The sequence below is a fragment of the Zootoca vivipara genome, chromosome 2, assembly GCF_965207765.1.
Source record: "Zootoca vivipara chromosome 2, rZooViv2.hap1.1, whole genome shotgun sequence".
NCBI classification, from domain to species: Eukaryota; Metazoa; Chordata; class Lepidosauria; order Squamata; family Lacertidae; genus Zootoca; species Zootoca vivipara.
Window position 1 is genome coordinate 20,993,787 of NC_142584.1, and position 18,458 is coordinate 21,012,244.

Sequence of the window (18,458 nt, forward strand, 5' to 3'; positions counted from 1 at the left end):
ATTAATTCACAGTTTCAACTTCAAAAGAAGCTCTTCTGTAGGCTTCTACAAAACGGTTTGCCTTTATTCATTTTCTTGTTACTTCTCCCCTGTCTCAGAATGAACCTATGACTGGGCGCATGCAGAACTACAGCAGTTTGGAGACTGAGCAGATTGGCTCAAATAGGGGTAGTTAATACACCATTGGTCCAGTATGCCAAAACCTTCTCTCCACACAGATACCCGTGGGCCAAGTTTGACAGATGTGTCATGTGATCCACTAGTGAAAAGGGTGAGCAGTGCTTCCTGAGCCCTTACCATCAGCTGATTGTCATCAAAGGGGAAGACCTGTCCTTCCCATATCCAGGATAGCATTAAAATTTGGGGTTTTTGCTTTTGACTTCGATAGCAGCAGGACTTATTTATTTGCAAAAGTATTTCTAAACTGCTGATTCATAAAATGCCAGGGTGGGGTATGGCGCTAAAACATGAAATACCATTAAAAAATAAAAATAAGGTGACCGACAAATCAAAAATAAAGAGCTGCAAAGGCCTGCTGGCATGAAAAGGTCTTCAAGAGACAGTTGAAAGTCAAAGCAATGATGCCTGCCAAATCTCTGCTAGAAGAGTGTTCCACAGAATGGAGCTGGCAGTACTAAATGCCTGAGGCCTCTGTAACACGGGTGGGGGATTAAAACCTCACCTCTGAATGATCTCAGTGATGTAAGGGCTCGGGCAGTCCTTAAGGGCTCAAGTTTTTCAGGACTTTGTACAAGAATCTTGAACCTGCCCTGGCAGTGTATGAGCGGCCAGGGCAGATGTTTTAGTACAGTAGTCACATGCTGTCTTTTGAGACCATGTCTTATCTCTGATCCTTTTTAGGATATATGCTAGAATTAGCCATTCTTGGAGTAATTTTCTTGACATCAGTCAAAACTATTCAGCGCTCTCTCCCCCACCCTTTTTTTTTGTATAGGAGACTTCTGTAAGGAAGTTTTTTTAATTATTATTTTTAGAATATGGACCCATTTACATTAGCCCTTTGATGTGCAATTCTTTGCTATACATCAGAGAACTGTTGCTTCTTCCCTGGAGCAAGTCTTCCTTCTGTAGTTCCCTCCCTGTCTTTTAAAAGTATGCTTATATTTTTACTCAGCTAATTAGAGAATATTAACTCGTATAGAACGATTGCCTTACCATTGTGGTTTTTAAAATATTGTTAAATTTTATTTCATTGTTTAACCAGCTGAAGCCTGTTCTTTGAAAAATGCATTGTGGAAAACATACTCAGAATGTGCTTACTGGAATTGATGGAAGTCATTCACATATAACTCCAAAAGGAGAGAGGCCAGAGGTATTTTGGTGTGGGGTGGGGGATTAGATCATTTCTGAAAATGTGTCTGAGTCCTTAATTCTTTATTATTTTATTGAGTGCTACATTTGCTTGTGAAAAATCATCCCATTTAGAAACTTGATAACTAAACTACAGATCCTGCCTTTTGTGTTAGTCTTCAGCCCATCATTTTTGTGGAGCAATTGAGTCATCACATCCATGAGAACTTACTGAGGTCCTAGAAAATCAACCTGTTAATCATTGGAAAGTTATGACTTCATGTTTACTTATCCTTAAAATAAGGGTTAAAATGTGAGACATTCAAAGTAACACTAAGTTAAAGTCCCTTACAGATGTACTAGCTATGCTAGTGGAATGGCTTGCATAAAGAAGGTGTTGGAAGCCAGCTTCGTTCTTCTGGCTAGCTGCACAATATATTATTGCGGTCCTAATACTTCCTGTTGCACAACCAGTTGCACAAGCTTCCATTATTCTTGCCCTCTCACTAGCACAACAGCCCATGCACTGGCGGTCAGATAGTGTTGAATGCAGACCAAGTACAGTAATAGGGACAACTCAGGAACATGGATTTTGGCAACTAGTGGGCAGTATGGGGTTGCCACATTTCAAAAAGTAAAATTCCTGACACCCGCAAAATAGGGACCCAGGTGGCGCTGTGGGTTAAACCACAGAGTCTAAGGCTTGCTGATCAGAAGGCCAGGGGTTCGAATCCCTGCAACGGGGTGAGCTCCCGTTGCTCGGTCCCAGCTCCTGCCCACCTAGCAGTTCGAAAGCACATCAAAGTGCAAGTAGATAAATAGGGACCGCTCCAGCGAGAAGGTAAATGGTGTTTCCGTGCGCTGCTCTGGTTCGTCAGAAGCAGCTTTGTCATGCTGGCCACATGACCCGGAAGCTGTCTGCAGACAAACGCCGGCTCCCTCGGCCTATAGAGCGAGATGAGCGCCGCAACCCCAGAGTTGGACACGACTGGACCTGATGGTCAGGGGGCCCTTTACCTTTATGCCAAAAATAGTGTTTTTGAATTGTTTCCACTGTTTTTTCCCATTATGTTGCCATACATCCAGGTTTTCCCTGACATTTTGCCGATTCAGCAAAATTCCTCCCGGACACCATTTTGACAGCTAGTGCCATTCATGTATAAAATACTTGGTGCAATTTACAATGTATAGAATACAACTGAAGCCGAAAAGAGAGGCCTCCACCTCAAAGAGCTTACAGTCTAGATGTAGACAATGAAGAAGACAATAAAGGAAGGGTGGATAGAGAGGGACAAGAAAGGAGGGGGACACAGACAGACAGGTATGTAGATTTTATTTCAGTTGCTGAATCAGTCTGCTTGGGTGTTCTGGTTGCCACTTTTGTGCTCCACTGATATGGTGTCAGGGACTGGGCAGAGGAGGAATGATGGAGACCGCCTCCCCCTCCCGAAGCTTTCAGGGAGGAGGAAGAGGAACACAGTATAAATTTACAACAGGGGTTTGAGGGAGGTAGCAGCTCAGAGGCAGATGAGCGGAAAGGTTGGGAAATCATGGGAGAGTCAGAGCAACACCTGCCTGACACGTCATTAGAAAGCATTCCAAGACACACAAACACCCCAAACCTGGTGAGCCTTGAAAGTAAGAGAGCAAAGAGCTCAAAGACAGAGGACACGTAGCAGCACCCGTAGAAGTGATGAATGAGGAAATGGGTGTGGGTGTGTTTGTGGAGATTCACTCAGGCAATGACATCTCTCTGTAATTACTGAATAAATAAAAAAGGATGGTAAGAATCATTCCCTTGTCTTTATACTTTCCTGGGCCACCAGCCAGGAGCCGCTGACAGCCTCCTGACATGTGGACACTTGATAAATACATCTCTATCAAACCAAGCATGAGAGAGGACTTCATCGGTTGAGACCTTGATCTGGTGCTGCCCCCCTGATTCATGGGTATTTTGTCTTCATGTTGACTGCCCTTCTTTGGATGTTGGTGAGTGCAGGCAAGAGTGGTTTATGGACCAGGTTGAGAACTGTTGTTCACAAGTGCCTCTGGAGAAGATTTGTTCTGAAATGTGCTGGGCCAAACAAACCTTTTCCTGTACACCTTAAGGCCTCCATTTTTTCTTTCTGTGCCTTCTTGGTTGTTTTCCCCCTTGTCATTGTGTATGAATCAGAAATCATTGACTAAAGTGTATTCTGGTGAGTTAAACAAGCCCGCCTTATGGGTTAAAGCGGGCTTGTTTAGAAGCTCACTGGAGTGTCTTTTAAACTAAAATCTCTGGTTCATATTTGCCAGGGTTCGTCAAAAAATGAAATGAAATGCTTCAGAAGTTCTTCTTCCAGCCATGTGGAAGGAGGAGAGAGGAGGGAAGAGGTGTGCAAACATTTCAGCATTACTTGTTAATCAGCCCAATATTCTGCTTCCCTCGATTTCTCTGCCTGAGGTTGAATAGTACCAGGACAGGCAGGAAGAACAGTGCTACCTTTTCATTACTGTGTGAGATGCCTGCTGATATTCTTGTGACATCTTATAGATTGATGTCAGTGCATTGCCTCTGGTTGGAATTGTACCTGAGGCTACCTTTCTAGACACTTTGCCATTCAAACTGCTTTCCAAAGTTTCAAAGGATTGCAAAGGTGATTCATTTATCTCAGTGAACTAATTTGAGAGTCACAACTAGAAATATTTATTAAAGATTTGTTTTAGCAATGGCTTTTATGTTAAATGAGACTTGAGAAACTCAGTTGCTCGTGTTTCCTGTTGATTCAGACATTGTGCTTGTTTTAATTAACCTATGGCTTCCGTCAATCAATACTTATTGGCTATTGATAACATGTAGGTAAGGAACAGTGTTTGCCTCTACTTCAAAACGCATGAGATAATAACATGCCATATGCACCACAGTAACTGGGCAATACAGGGTGAGCTAAGGACATAATCATAAACACAGAGATTTGATGCCTATGTGGACTTCAGAGCTATAATACTTTAGAGAGACAGCTGCTCTTGCAAACTATGAGCCATTATGTTTTTGCCAAAACCAAACCCATTTGTCATTTCCGTTCTCCTCGTGGCTGCTCATCAAGGTATTTAGGAATGAAAACTTTCACTTAGGCAGCAGCCAGCTGCAGAGCTCATTCATTCAGGGAAACCACAACCCAGTGTTTATGATGTCAGAACTGATCACTGTATAAGCAATTGTTTGTAGTGTCGCAAACACTGGCCCACAGCTCCGCTGAGTGAGTCAGACAAGAGGAAAGGAATGCTTCAAAAGTTTTCTTTACAAGACAGATATCTGTTGATCATCACTTTTGATCCGCTTAAGGAAGTTTAACATGGTTTTACCAGCAAGTACTATGTTTTCTGAAGAGTAGAGCTGGTGTTAAATTGTAGTGTATCTGTTAAGATATTACTGAAAAGAAAGCAGATGATACAGCCTTCAGTAGCACAGTATGAAGGCCTTAAAAGATAGCACTGTACATCCTTTTGATCTAATTCCAGCTAACTGTTAGCATTCAGGCTTTGGCTGAACATGGTGCAGCTTACAATATGGATATAATTAGTACAGAATGCTGACATATAAACGAACTGCATACCTGTAGCAGCTTTTCATCACTGGTAGAACGACAAGTACATCAATTACACATCTCCCCGCAACACTGACACCCCTGCTTAAACACTTGCCCCTGTATTTAACTCATGAAACTTGATTTTAAAATGTTCAGGCCTTATTGATGTCAATAGAAAGTTCTTCCAAGGAAGCATGGGTATTACCAGAGCCTAATCGGATAAAAGGGAAATCTTTCAGGAAAAAGGGGAAGGAATAAGGGGAATTTGACTATTTAAAAACAAAAAGTAGGATCAGATAGGATCTAGTTCCACCATGACTTATACAATTTCATTTTCTCAATTAACAAGTTCAGCCGGATGAAAAATAGCAGTTTCATAAGGCACCTGAAACTGGTAGTAGAGACTATTAGGCTCTGTGGATCCCTCTAATAAGAAATGAGTTGGAACACAATGAATACTCCTTGGCTTTCCAGCAGACTTATCTTTCCTTCTCATTCTTGGTTCTGAAATAGCATATTGTCAAAACTGTAGTTACCATTTAATAATGCATAAGTAGCTTTTGGGTTGCATACCAAATAGCTTTTGGAGTGTAGGCCAAAGTTCTACAACAGTGCAGAAAATGCACAGAATGCAGAATTGCATCTCTGCTTTCATTTTAAAAAAACCAACCAAGTTTCTAGCCCATGTGGTTGCAAAGATATGCTGAAGAAATGTTGGCAATTCTTGTGGTAAAACGACAACGCTAAAGGGGAAACAAAGATTTCTAGTAGTGGGGCTTACCCTGCATAGCTGCTGTCCCTCCCCATCACTAGTCAAACTGGAATAAATCATGGGGAGATAATGCAAATTTGTTTGCTAGCAGAGTTTGCAGAATTGAATTACTTTGGCAAATTATTTCGTTCAGAATGTACACAGCGTTAGAGTAAGTTGCATACAAACAAAATACTAAAACAGGGGTTGTAGCAGGTTTGTCTTCCATGGCAGGAGGTATGCATTTGGCTGAGTATCACTTCTTTTTGTGAGTTCTACCAAGTTCTAAAACTGCTCTGGGGATTAGGGATGGTTGCAGATACTGGCCAATTAGTGCTATGCACAGTAGGCTTCTACTACACACTCACAGGACTGGTTTTCTGTTAGCTGGATGCTGCAGAGAATTGCCTGTCTGATCAGAATGCCATGTGTGTAATTCCAGAGTGGCCTCATCACACAAATATTTTTTTCATTTGATGACACCATAGTTTCCCCCTATATAAGAAGAAGGCCCTCAAAATGTATTCCTGTTTACACAGTTCTGCGTTTGAGCTCCCAGACTCGAGCCTGGGGTATTTATTTACGTGCAACAATATATATTATGCCCTCATGGGGCCTGCAAGACAGCTCGTAACACCAATTTACAACAATATACGATCCATGTTACAATACGGATTAAGCAAAAAAACAAAACAAAAAACAGGCAAAACAACCAACAACTAGAAGCCAAATATAAAAATCATAGAGATGAGGAGAGAAACCAAACAAAAAGTTTTAGCAGCACTCAAGAGCTCCCTAGCTAGGAACTTTTTATCTTTGTAGGCAGTGTACAGAACAGATGCTAGTTTTTACAAATTTGGTGGCAGTGTTGTGTTGAATGATCATTACTGCCTTTGCAGTGTAATGGCACCTGTACTGCTGTTCTCTCTGGTCAAACTGGTTTGGGGTGGGTTTTTTGTGTGCCCTCCACCCAGTGTTTTCTCAGTGAATGCTGAGCAAACTCTACATGAGCATGGATGCTGTGGGTGGTCTAGAAGGGTTTGCTGCTGCACCATTCCCGAAGCTAAACTGCTTGTGGTGACCATTGGGAACACCTAAGAGTGTGATATAAGTGCAGATGCTCGGTTTTCGAGCATCTTGGAAGCCGAACGTTCTGGTTTTCGAACGCTGAAAACCCGGAAGGAAATGCTTCTGTTTTTGAGCCTCCACTGTGTTTCTTCCACAGCTATGCGCCACGATTGTTGAATGTTTCGGAAGTCAAACCGTCTTCCGGGGTACACTGTACAACAAAAATGATTCCATCCATTTCACCCCCTAAGCTGCTTGCTGTCTAATCTGGTCAGTTTTGCATCTTTTTTTGAATACTGGAAGGACTGAGGGGAGTATTATTGTGTTTTTATATTTGCTGGAAGCTGGGTTGGAGTGGCTGAGGCAACCCAGCCAGGTGAGCGGGGTCAAAGCCACTAGGCTTCAGTCCTCAAAGCAACACTCCTCCCCCACTGTTAGATTTCTATAATTTCTGTACATAGCTAGTCCCACAGCAGCTGCAAGCTGTACATCTTTTTCACTGCTTCACACACACACACACACACACACACACACACACACACACACACACAAAATGTGTAAAGATGCATAGATTCTCAGTATATACATGACCCAGTTTTACTCTGCCCAATGTTGAAGAGACTCTTTGGGCCCTAACTCTGCCCTTGATCACCTGTGGGTGGTCTGCAGTACCTGCACAGCGTTCTTTTGGCATCAGAGGAGTTCATTGCCGGCACAGGCTAAGTTATTTTCTTTTTTATATTTAGTTCAGAGAGAAGTTAATTCTGACCCACAGCTGCAGAATTGAGCTCTAAAGTGAGCTCATAGCTTTAGCCACAGAGTCAGTTCTTTTCACTGCTTGCTTTTTCTAATGCTTTTCTCGAAACTCAGTGGGCGTTGTCCAGAGCTTCTTGTCCCCTTTCATAAAAACATTCCACATCAGCACAATGGTTGTCTGTGGTGTGCTGCGCCGAGTGCTTGCCTGCGCCGCAAGTGAACAGAGGAGGCCATGCATCAGAGCTGTTGGAGCACACCCACTGTGCTGTGTCACCTACAAACATTTTCTTAGAACGTATGGCTTTGCATTCTGCATCCAGAAACATGAGAACACTGAGCAAATTACTTGTGTGTAATAAGTTCTGAGAGGTGTCTTTTTGGAACTGGTTATTAAAAGAAATCTTTATTTCAAAATTGTGGCCCAAGTAGGCTGGGGGAAAGGGGAGATAGAGAAAATTTACGTGGTGTTTGTGTGTGTGTGTGTGTGTGTGTGTGTGTGTGTGTGTGGTGAATTTCAGGAACGCCACCCTCTCCATTGCATGTGATATCAAAAGCAGCGAAGAACCCCCTCTTTCCATATTGCTTTTTGGCTTATGAATATGATATGAAAGATAAGCGGGGGGTGGGTTCAAAGGGTATCCAAGTGGTTCCATAGCATATCGGATTTTTACTTCAACGGCCGCCAGCTTTCAGTAAAAAAGGTGTAAGAATATGACAAAAGGAACTTGCAGGCATCAGCTGGCACACAAAATCATAGAGTATGCATCACATTGTACCCTCACAGCCTCCAGTGGAGCTTATGGGTTTTTTCCTTCCCCTTTTTCTTCTCACAGAGATGAAGTCATCCTGATAAACTCTGTTCCCCCCCCCCCGTCTTTTTTTAATCCACAGGGTCCTTTATGTTTCTCTAATAATTGGCAGCAGAGGTACTATTCTCCTCCCCCCCCACCCGCCTTTCAAGTGATGAATAGTTGGCTGTAGTTCAAAGACAAGCCCTAGCGTTTTTTTGGCTGCCACAAAAGGGCGTTGGAATTGGCAGAGATCCCAGCTGCTTAGTGATAGGCATGTAGACGAGGTGCCAGGCAATAGGGGTCAGTGGCAAAATGTCTGTACACGTTCTTCATCTGAGATAATCTGGTTTCCTTTTTTGTGTGTGTATGTGTGTGTATTTCAGGCCAACAGCAGGTTGAAGCAGATTGAAAAGGAATACTGTCAGAAGTTTGCCAAATCTTCACAGGTAGGAAACATAAACAAAACAAAACTTTTACAAAACTTAGATTTTTGTTATTGGGTTGTTGTTTTTCCCTTTTCTTTCAGTTTTGAAAATGAAAATAGAAATAAGGCAGACTTGCTTCTGTTCTTGCAGTGTTAGTATTTAACCCCAGCTCCAGTTGTTCCCTTTTCCTTTTGTACTTTGTTGATGAATACTTTTTGCATTTGGGGGGGGGGAGTAAGTGAATCAATGCTCTGCTCTATATCACTCAGGAAAGGCTCATACAGCTTCCTTGCTGGGTGATACAGGAAATGCATGAACCAGGAACTATTGCGACCTGGTTTGCTTTATGCATGAACTGATTGGAAACTCAGAGGTGGTTGCTTGAAATATAATCTTACATATGCTGCAAAGTGGCCTAGATGCTACTGAATCATTAAACATATTATCCTACCCAGTGCTTTTTTTTCTAAAAAAATGTTTAGGGTTATTCTCATTTTCCTTGTTGTTTAGTCATTTAGTCATGTCCGACTCTTCGTGACCCCATGGACCACAGCACGCCAGGCACTCCTGTCTTCCACTGCCTCCCGCAGTTTGGTCAAACTCATGTTTGTAGCTTCGAGAACACTGTCCAACCATCTCGTCCTCTGTCGTCCCCTTCTCCTTGTGCCCTCCATCTTTCCCAACATCAGGGTCTTTTCCAGGGAGTCTTCTCTTCTCATGAGGTGGCCAAAGAGCCTCAGCTTCAGGATCTGTCCTTCCAGTGAGCACTCAGGGCTGATTTCCTTAAGAATGGATAGGTTTGGATAGGTTTGATCTTCTTGCAGTCCATGGGACTCTTAAGAGTCTCCTCCAGCACCAAAGTTATTGAAATACTGCCCCTTGGTGAGGCCAAACCTAGATTCACAAAATGTTTAGGGCTTTGCGTCCCCCCACATCCCCCCAGAAAAAAAGCCCTGATCCTACCTACCCACTTCTCTAATAGGAGCTATAGCAAGAAAAGAGACCATTGGGAGGAATTCCTCCGAAAGACTGCAAAGCTTGGCATGAAAATGGGGCAGCAATAAGAACCTAACTTGGCTGAACTGGCAGTCTGTAGGACTGACTTAATGATCCACAAGCAGGAACTTCTCTAGCTTTCTGCTGAAACAGCTGGCTGGAGTCCTTCCTGGGCAGCAGATTTTCATCAACCCTTTTTTTGGAGCAAATCCACTGACTGGGAAGAATATCAGTCTGTCATTGTAAGCAGTGGGTCTTGTTCTGGGAAACTGGGCAGTGTTCTTGGTGATATCTGTTCAGAAATATTTCAGCAAAGCAAGTTCCTCCAAGACATGGAAATGGAGCACCTATTGAGAGCCAAGAAGCAAGATCCAAATAATTTTATAAATAAATTAATCAGTGGCTGCACCAAGGATGGGATTCAAGCTGTACAAGCAGTTTCTATACATATCCTGGAGAACGAGTGGACATATTCTTAGCCTGTGTTTTTCTATTTTCTTTTAATCTGAGGAGGCTGTTGTAGGGGTTTGTACATGTGTCACAGCCTTTTAGGTCACATTTTTGGCACAGAGACCAAATTAAAATATTGGACTTCATCTTTAATTCTGAATGTCTTCACTTCTTGTGGGATTTGCATCAGCCTCCCACTGTCATTTGAACGAAGTTTTCGTAATGTAATGTTAATAATAGGTCACTTGTAACTTTCATGTGGTCGGGCTGCTGACAACATCAGCCTAATCTAACACTCTCTGGCCTCTTGGAACATTTGCTTTTTAACACCCACACACAAAAAATAGATTCCAAGAAATTCTCTCTGAAGTTTGGGCAAAATAAACAATTACATTTTTCTCCCCTGAGATTTACTGCCCAAAGCATTTCCTTGTCTATCCGCTGCTTTCAAAATTTTCTTAATACATTATTAAAACACCACAGCTTTTTAACTCAGAAGAACCTTAGAGTCCCATCCAGGTATTCTCACCCTGTGTTCTCTCTGCAATTTTATCTTAATTAAGCAGATAATTTAAAATTACTTGGATACTTTAGCGTATGTTTCCATGGACTCTTTTGGTGGGATTTGATGTGCTTTTGTAGAGCATCCCAACTTCACAAGCCAAATGACTAGTCTGACGTTGTATACATCTGCACTGTTGAATTAGTGATTTAGTCCCAGAACGTTGGGTAAGTAGATAGGTGCACATACACAATTTTTTTCTGCCCAACATGCCATTTATTTAGGACAGAAAGGCAGCCATAAGATGATTGTACCTTGGTGTATTCAGCTACGCATGAGCTCCTTTCAAGAAAGCATTTCCCAGATGCGTTCCCTTATTAAATATATTTTCATATCAGTGCTTTACTAGGGACAACTGTTTCTTTTGAATTCTTCTTCTTGTTGTAAAGCTGACAAAATGGTGCTCAACAGTCTATATATCATCATTTATTGTTGTTGTTATTAATATTATGAGTTACTCAGATGCCTCTGGGCAATTTGATATTTTTGAAATTCCATTATGAACAGATGCAACTGGAGAATAAGTATGACAATATAAACAGCAGATTGTATCATTAGATGTAACAAACCAGAAATGGAGGTTGAGGGAAGTCAACAGGGAGGGGGGAAATTGGAAAATGAATGTTTAGTAATGATGATGGATATTTTTTGCAAGAAAGATATCGGTGACTGACTGTCATTATTGCCTAACCCTGGGATGTTTTCTCAGAACTTGGCCCAGTGAAGTCTAGTGAGGCTTACTCTGAAGTGAGTGTGCTGAAGGCAGTGGTCTAAGATAGAAGACAAGTATTATGACAAACATGCATGCAGACTTTTGTGAGACTCTCATTCAAAACTTGCCAAATCATAGTAGGAACTAACTGCTATGTTAGATTAATTTCATAAACTAAATGTGATATGTCATGGACCAGGGTCTAAAGCTTCACCCCACCCCCCAAAAAACCCCACCCCTGACACAATTCTCTGCACATGTGTAGGGAATTTCCAGAGTCCAATTCAGACCACAGCTTTTGCAGCCCCCTAAAAAAACTGCTTCCCTTCCGCACATCAAGATGCCTCCTTGAGCATAAACTGCAATTGTCTGCAGCTTCTCCAGGCTGGCAAATGCAACTTCAAGAAAGTTGGCAAATGCCTACTAAACCAAAGTATCCAATGTTTATCGTTTATATTGCAATTGTCATTCTCTGGGGGTTAGCTCAGAATGTCATGAATCATTGCTACATATCCTAATGTGCAAGAATATTTCAGACAATTGATTTTACAAAATCATTGCAGCGAAGTGGAAAATTGGAAAACCTTATTTCCCATGTTTTCTCATAACAAATGTGCTTTGTTCTGGTGAGTAAATTATTGGGGAATTTTATAGTGGAAAATTTTTCATATATTTTTATGTTCAGCAATTTTATGCCATTCTGGGTCTTGCTATATTTCTTTTCTCTGTGTGGAATTTTATGCTTGCTAGTGTATAATATGTTAATTTAAACTATTTAGTTTTCACAGTTGAGTTTGCTAACTCAGATTTTTGTGTCAAGTGTAAATACATGCAAAACATAAACTTCTTACTATTGTAGGAGTTTTAGCATGCTGTTTTCTTTTTAGATCATAGCTGATCTTAAGACAACCATTTCCTCTCTGACAGAGGAAAGAAACCAGCAGCAGCTTGCTGCAGAAAGGCGTCTGCAGGATGTTTTACAAAAGTTTGAAGATGAGAAGAAGCAGCTGATTAGAGATAATGACAGAGCAATCAAGGTAATCTTGGGCTTTGAGTCAATGATGCTACCAGCTGTTTGAGCATAATTAAAAGTTTTGAAAGCATTGACTGTGGCTGCATGAATGCATGCAACATTCATGTTCTTACAGCGCTCGACAGTTTCATTCACTGGACTTGATCTGTGATACATTCATTGACCAGTTTTTCTATGGGAAATAAGTGGAAAGAAATTTACTATAGTATTTTTTTAATAACAACAGTAAACCTTTAGGTATGGGATAGCATTTTTTCAAAGTATTGCTGGAACTTTAGGGTGGGATTCAAAGTAGCTTTATAGAGACTGCTTCGTAAGCATAAACATTTGTGCTTGCCTGATGGAACTATCTCCCCTCCTCCTCCCCTCTCATGCTGTTCTTGGAGTACCCCTGACTCCCCCCCCCCCCCGAGCTGATTGGGGGATGCGGAGAAAGGAGATGGGGAAAGCCACACTGCAATAAATTCTGCAAAACAAGGGCTGCACTAAGTGTTACATTTTGGGCAGGTTTGCACATAATGGTAAGTTCAGAGTTAAACAAAGTATGGCTTACCAGCAATGAGGAAACTGCTTGAATGGTGTCCACCTGAGAACCAGTTCTCGTGTCAAGAACATTTGTGGCTTGTTCTTATGGTTTGGAGGAAAACAAATCATTTGTGCTGGTTTCCACATAACCCTAAGGCAGTGCTCTGCCTTGTTCCTGGTGTGGCAAAAGGAAGAGGATGGGCACAATATGAGCAAGCATGTATGTGAATGCTTGCACATTCTTGATAAGCCATACTTCGTTTAACTATGGCTTACTGTTATATGCAGACTCAGCCTTTGTGGCAGAAATCTTCCACTATGCTACTTTCATTAATATTTCCTTCTTTTTATGTGGCATTCCATTTCTAACAGTATTTCAACATGTGTAAGGTGAGGATGAAACTTAACTTGATTTTCTCTGGTTTCGACGGATCATGCTTAGAGAAGCAGCAACACATTTTCTTGTTCCTGATATTTCAGTCGGTGTGAAATCATTTCTTAAAGTGTTTCCCTCCAAGGCAAATATGGTGAATGTAAGGTTAATCTCTGAGGGGCTACCCTTGCAAACCATTCACAATCTGAGTTTCAAAGGAGGAGAAGCATCAGCCTTCATTACTTGACAAGATTGTGATTCGTATCATTTTATAATTTTAGGGAATATAATGGCCCTCTTAAAAGCATCCTTCACCCAAAAGAAAACAATTATCCTCCAAAAACCTATTACAATGTGGAGAGATGATGCTCCTCTTCATATACAAGGTGCTATAATGTTTATATTCATCTGTTCAGTAAAAGGGAAGGTTTTTTTTTTAAGTTTCCATGTTTGCATTTATTTTATGAATTAGATTTAGGGATTGCATCTTATTTAGAATGGGCTGCTCACATTTAAAAACATAAAACAGGACTTGGTGGAAAAATCAACAACATGGCAGCTCAACTTTCCTGGAAGTGACTGTAATGCAGCTGGAAACTGCTTACCTTTGAGGGTGGCATCTTGGCCCTCTGGGGCCTAGGTGGAACCTGCCAGCTTATTGTAACTCCCATTGTGGCAGATAAGTTTACTGGGGCCCAAATGGTCTTGCTGCTCTTCCTCACAGTACAGGTGGGGTTCATGTGCTCATGAAGGTGGCTGGGGAGAGAGCAGGATCCCAAATCAGCTGGTAAGAGCAACGGCAAGTGGAAAAGGTGTCTGCTTTTTAGCACTTAGCAGTGCTTTTTAGACTGACTGAACCATGTCATTTCCTAGATTCTCACCTTACTGCTTCAGTCCTATATCGGCCACTTGCACTGCAAATTTCTTGATCATGAGTGGCAGCAGCTGTGAACCAGGTGGATTTGTGAATTGGCAAAAAGGTTGACTGCAACATAATGTTAGAGGATGAAGAATGCACTCTAACTGGGTGAGGGTTTACACGAAGAGCTAATCTATTGAGGTAATATTTCTACTATGAGGATTGGGGGAAAGGTGATTTTAAAATACCTTCACCTTGGCTATGACCTTGCTGGCTTCCTGTTAGAGAATGAAAGCTCTCATGCTTCTCAGTGATCACCATGCATGAGAACTACTAATCCCTTGAAAAGATCCTGGAATATTAACCTGGTCATCTCAGTACCAGTTATTTTTTTCCCTGATAATAACCCACTCCCCAAAACAGGTTCCGTAACAAAAAAAAAGGTGACACCTGGCATGAGTGGCACCAGAGATGGTACTGGGACAGGAGGCAAGGAGGGCACAGGAGCTGAAGCCAACTGGGCACACAGCATCTGGCTGATATGAGAGGGGACAGGGTGGATCTGCCATGGGAACCCTCCCTGGGATCTGAGCCCTCATTTGTAATGTCCCTCAGGGTGACTCTGCTGTGTTTTGAGGCCTGGACCTTGCCCATCCTCTGCTTCCCAGGTTCATCAGTGGGGAACTCCTCCCACCCTTTGTCCTGCTCTGACCAGCCTCCACAACATTTCAGGGCTCATGGCAGACTCCCATCAATTGCATTAAAGGCATTTATAAAGGTGGACAACTTTTACTGAAAGGCATCTTGTTTCTTCATTTCTGATCTTTCCTTCTCCTGTAACATGCACCCAGAAGAGAGTGTTTTAGTGCATGTTATGTCACACTTGCCATTCAAGCAGCACAGCCCACAGTCCAAGGAACGAATGCAAGTCTAGGAATGAACTGTGCATATCTTCAAACATGACTGAGAATATTGTGTAGCTGATGTGGAAACATTTCCCTAAAAATAGAAATGTTGCAAATTACTGACGTATACAGATCAGTCTATAGGCTGACATTTATTGCAAAAGAATTTTAAATTGAAGTTAATTTTTAAATAACACCAGGTGCCTTTTTCATACAACAATGCTTTTGGAAAATGTTGCCTTTTGTCAATGTGGTACCTTCCCAAAAGAATGCAACTTAAAAGGTTCACTCAATTGTTGTTTACTGTAGACAAGTAAGATGAAATTGTGAAAGATGAACAGGAATGGGTTCCCAGAAAGTAATACATGAAACTACTTTAAATGTGTTATGAAGAAGGCCGCTTTTAGAATGAATTTAATAGTGGGCTCCTAAGAATCAAGCATCATTCAGGATGATCCTAGCCTCAAAAATCTGGGGCATCACAAAAAAGGCAGTTTAAAAAGCCAGGATTCCACCTCTTCCAACCAAGTATCAACAAAATAGCCTGTACAAAAGCCTGTGTAGGCTTTCCAATTGTCAGGCTTTGTTCTGCTTCCAGCGACTTTCTGGAATTCTGCCTTTTTCCTTTTCTCTTCTGGAACAGTGTTGACTTGGAGGCTATTCCAGCAGTGTAGGTGGAAATACAATATGAACCAACTTTTATATTCACCACCAAAAGGCTGTGGGAACATTTGGCATTTTCAAAGCAAATGTCTGTAAGCCTACAAATTTTATTGCTGTGCAGTAAAGCTATTTGCACCTAGTTTTCAGAGTTTGACATATTAATAGAAAGTTATAGGCATTTTCATTTTCAAATGAAATATTAAACTACACCTGATATTTTCAAGAAAGGTGAACAAGCTGAAACCTGTGAAAAAAATCATGGAGGGTGTTTGTTTGGAAGGTGTGACAGAAGATGTAAGTGTTCAAGTTATTAGAACTGACCCACCCACTTCAGATAGCTTAGGAAGCAGGCTCCTATATCAGTCTGTAAAGGTGCTTTGCAATGCCCCTGCCAAGTAGCTTCTTAGATTTCTAAGGGAGCCCTCCTCCTTAGACATATTTATGTAGGATAGATCAGTCAGTCAAAGGATATTAGCCATGTTGGCTTAATCGAAGCCAAATTCGGAGTCAAGATGCAACTGAATGCCACTTTTGAGAAGAAGGAAACAGCACCTGAGGACTGTTGCCTCTGCTTTCCTGTTTGTGGGTTTCCAAAGGCATCTAGCTGTCCTCACTGGGATGCTGGACAACAAGAACCTTGATCTGATCTTGGAAGGCCCAATGATGTTCTTACGCTTTGGGGGGGGGGGAATTCTCTATTTCAGGCTTAGGATGAGGGTGAAATTTAAAGAGCAGAAGAGCATGCATGTTCTCCATTGTTAGTAAACTGAACATAGCCTGTTGAGACATCAATCCTGATTTCATAATGAAGCAATATGGCATTTTATATATTGCACTAATTCTCCCTAACTGCATTTTCTCAGCTAGCCTTTGGCCAATTAACTATGAAATCCAGTATTGTGGTTCTGGAAGCATGTAGGTTTTCATAGTGTGCCCAACCAGGAAGAGAAAGAAGTGTTCTGTTTTGCCATGTGGGTGAGCTAAGAAAAACCTTGGGGTGCTATGCTTGCCCAAGTATTAACTATTCTGCCTTTTGTACCCTTAGCATAACTCCATTTTAAAGCCAGTTCTGCAAGATAGTACCCCCCTGTCTGAAGAAAACTAAGGAGATGGATTGAAATCATTTTTACAGATTCCTTGATAGTTACCAGCCTTGCCATAACATCTGTATCCCCTATCTCTGGAGACTAAAAAACCGCTAGGGGACAGAACATGGTTCAGCAGTCCACAACACATGCCTGGTTCCTCAAGCACAGAATATTCCTTACTTTAGCCACGCAACTGTCATAGGGTTCATCTGGTGCACTTCCCAACCCAGCCTCATTGGGTCCCTGCTGAGTCCTCAAGAAGATATTACTCTTCTCACATCTGTGTTTCAGGAAAGCTGTGCATGCCACATCGCTTGAGCCATAATCTAACACAGGGGTTGGCCTCCTATATCTAAAAGATATGTAGTGGGGCTAGGGGAAGGGAGATGAAAAAGCAAGTTTGCTTGGTGCTTAAAAAAACACACAGAAAAAAGAGAGGAACAAATTGGACCTGTATCAATAAAAATTTGCATTGCCAAATCCTTCTTACCTGATGCTCTTTCTACAGACTGGGAGTCCTTCTATCTTCAGGAGACTGTTTTTGGAGATGCTGGAGAACATGCTCATTTTCTCTAGCTTTAGTAAAAATGTAGGTCTGTCCTTATAGGGCTATATTTAGGTTCCTTGTGTTTTCCTTTCTAAAGTTAATATAATTCATGTCCTTGCAATTCCCCTGAGTAAAAACAGCAATTACTGGTGCCTATGCAATAATTTGAACCGTATCAGCAGGTTCTAATTGTCTGCATACCTGGTAACACCCTTCACCACGGCTCGCTACCAAGCCACCATGCTTGGCTCACAGCTGATGTTATGTGTTTCCTCAGCTCCTCTAAAATACCACACGGTAATTGACCAAATTTGGTGAAAAGTCTGGAAACTAGGAAGGGGGTAGAGGGAAACGAAAGGTGATTGATGTTTTGAGATTATAGTGCGGTTTGAGTTGTCAAGGTTAATGCACTATACTTTGTGGAAGTGCTGCCTTCCTTCTTCTTCTTTTTAATACTGTACTCCGTTTTTTATGCCCTTCTGACTGCTTTCTGCTCAATCCCCATGAGTGGTTTACAACAGTCCTCGTTTGCAGCTGGCGTTTGGCATGCACATGAGCTTGGTGCTGCCAACTCAGTTTTACTAGAGACCTAAAACTTCATTGCTTTCTGCAGCTACAGTTTTGCCTTCTGCTTCTTAAATTAGTGCCTTTTGCATCCAACTCTGCTGAATGAGAAGTTCCCCATGTTTTCTTTTTTCAGTCAAGCATTCAAAATACAAATAGCACTAAGCCTTGTTAAACCGTGGTATCCTTGGTTTCGCTGCTGTTGGTACCGTGTTTCCCCTTTTTTAAGACGTAGTCAGAAAGTAAGCCATGGCAGCATTTTTTAGCATTAGTGAGATCTAAGACACCCCCCGAAAATAAGACATACCTCCATGCGAGACCGCCGAGCGCCCCAGCCAGCCAGAGGGGCCTGGAACCGGCTGCTGTTGCTGCAGAGAACGCATGGAGCGCCCTGCAGCGCCTGGCCTCTTCTTTTCTTTTCTTTTTTTTGGGCTGCCCGAGGCCTGCCGCCCCGCCACCGGAACCGGCGGTTGCAGAGCGGAGCGCTCCGAAGCAGCGAGCGCTCGGAGC

The 18,458-nt window shown here is 42.0% G+C and overlaps 1 protein-coding gene across 6 annotated transcripts in view; it reads left to right on the forward strand.

The window, feature by feature from the left end:
* CEP112 (centrosomal protein 112) overlaps positions 1 to 18,458 on the forward strand; it is a 206,747-nt gene that overhangs the window by 141,862 nt on the left and 46,427 nt on the right. For 4 of the 6 annotated variants that reach the window (XR_015947983.1, XM_035104026.3, XM_035104024.3 and 1 more), the window contains 2 exons: positions 8,630 to 8,692; positions 12,279 to 12,428. Coding sequence is in view for 3 of the 6 variants with exons in the window: in XM_035104026.3 (XP_034959917.2) it covers positions 8,630 to 8,692; positions 12,279 to 12,428 (213 nt within the window). In the remaining 3 variants the exon portion in view is untranslated. The remainder of the gene's footprint in view (positions 1 to 8,629; positions 8,693 to 12,278; positions 12,429 to 18,458) is intronic. The other 2 variants (XR_015947984.1, XR_015947985.1) reach the window with 1 other exon arrangement.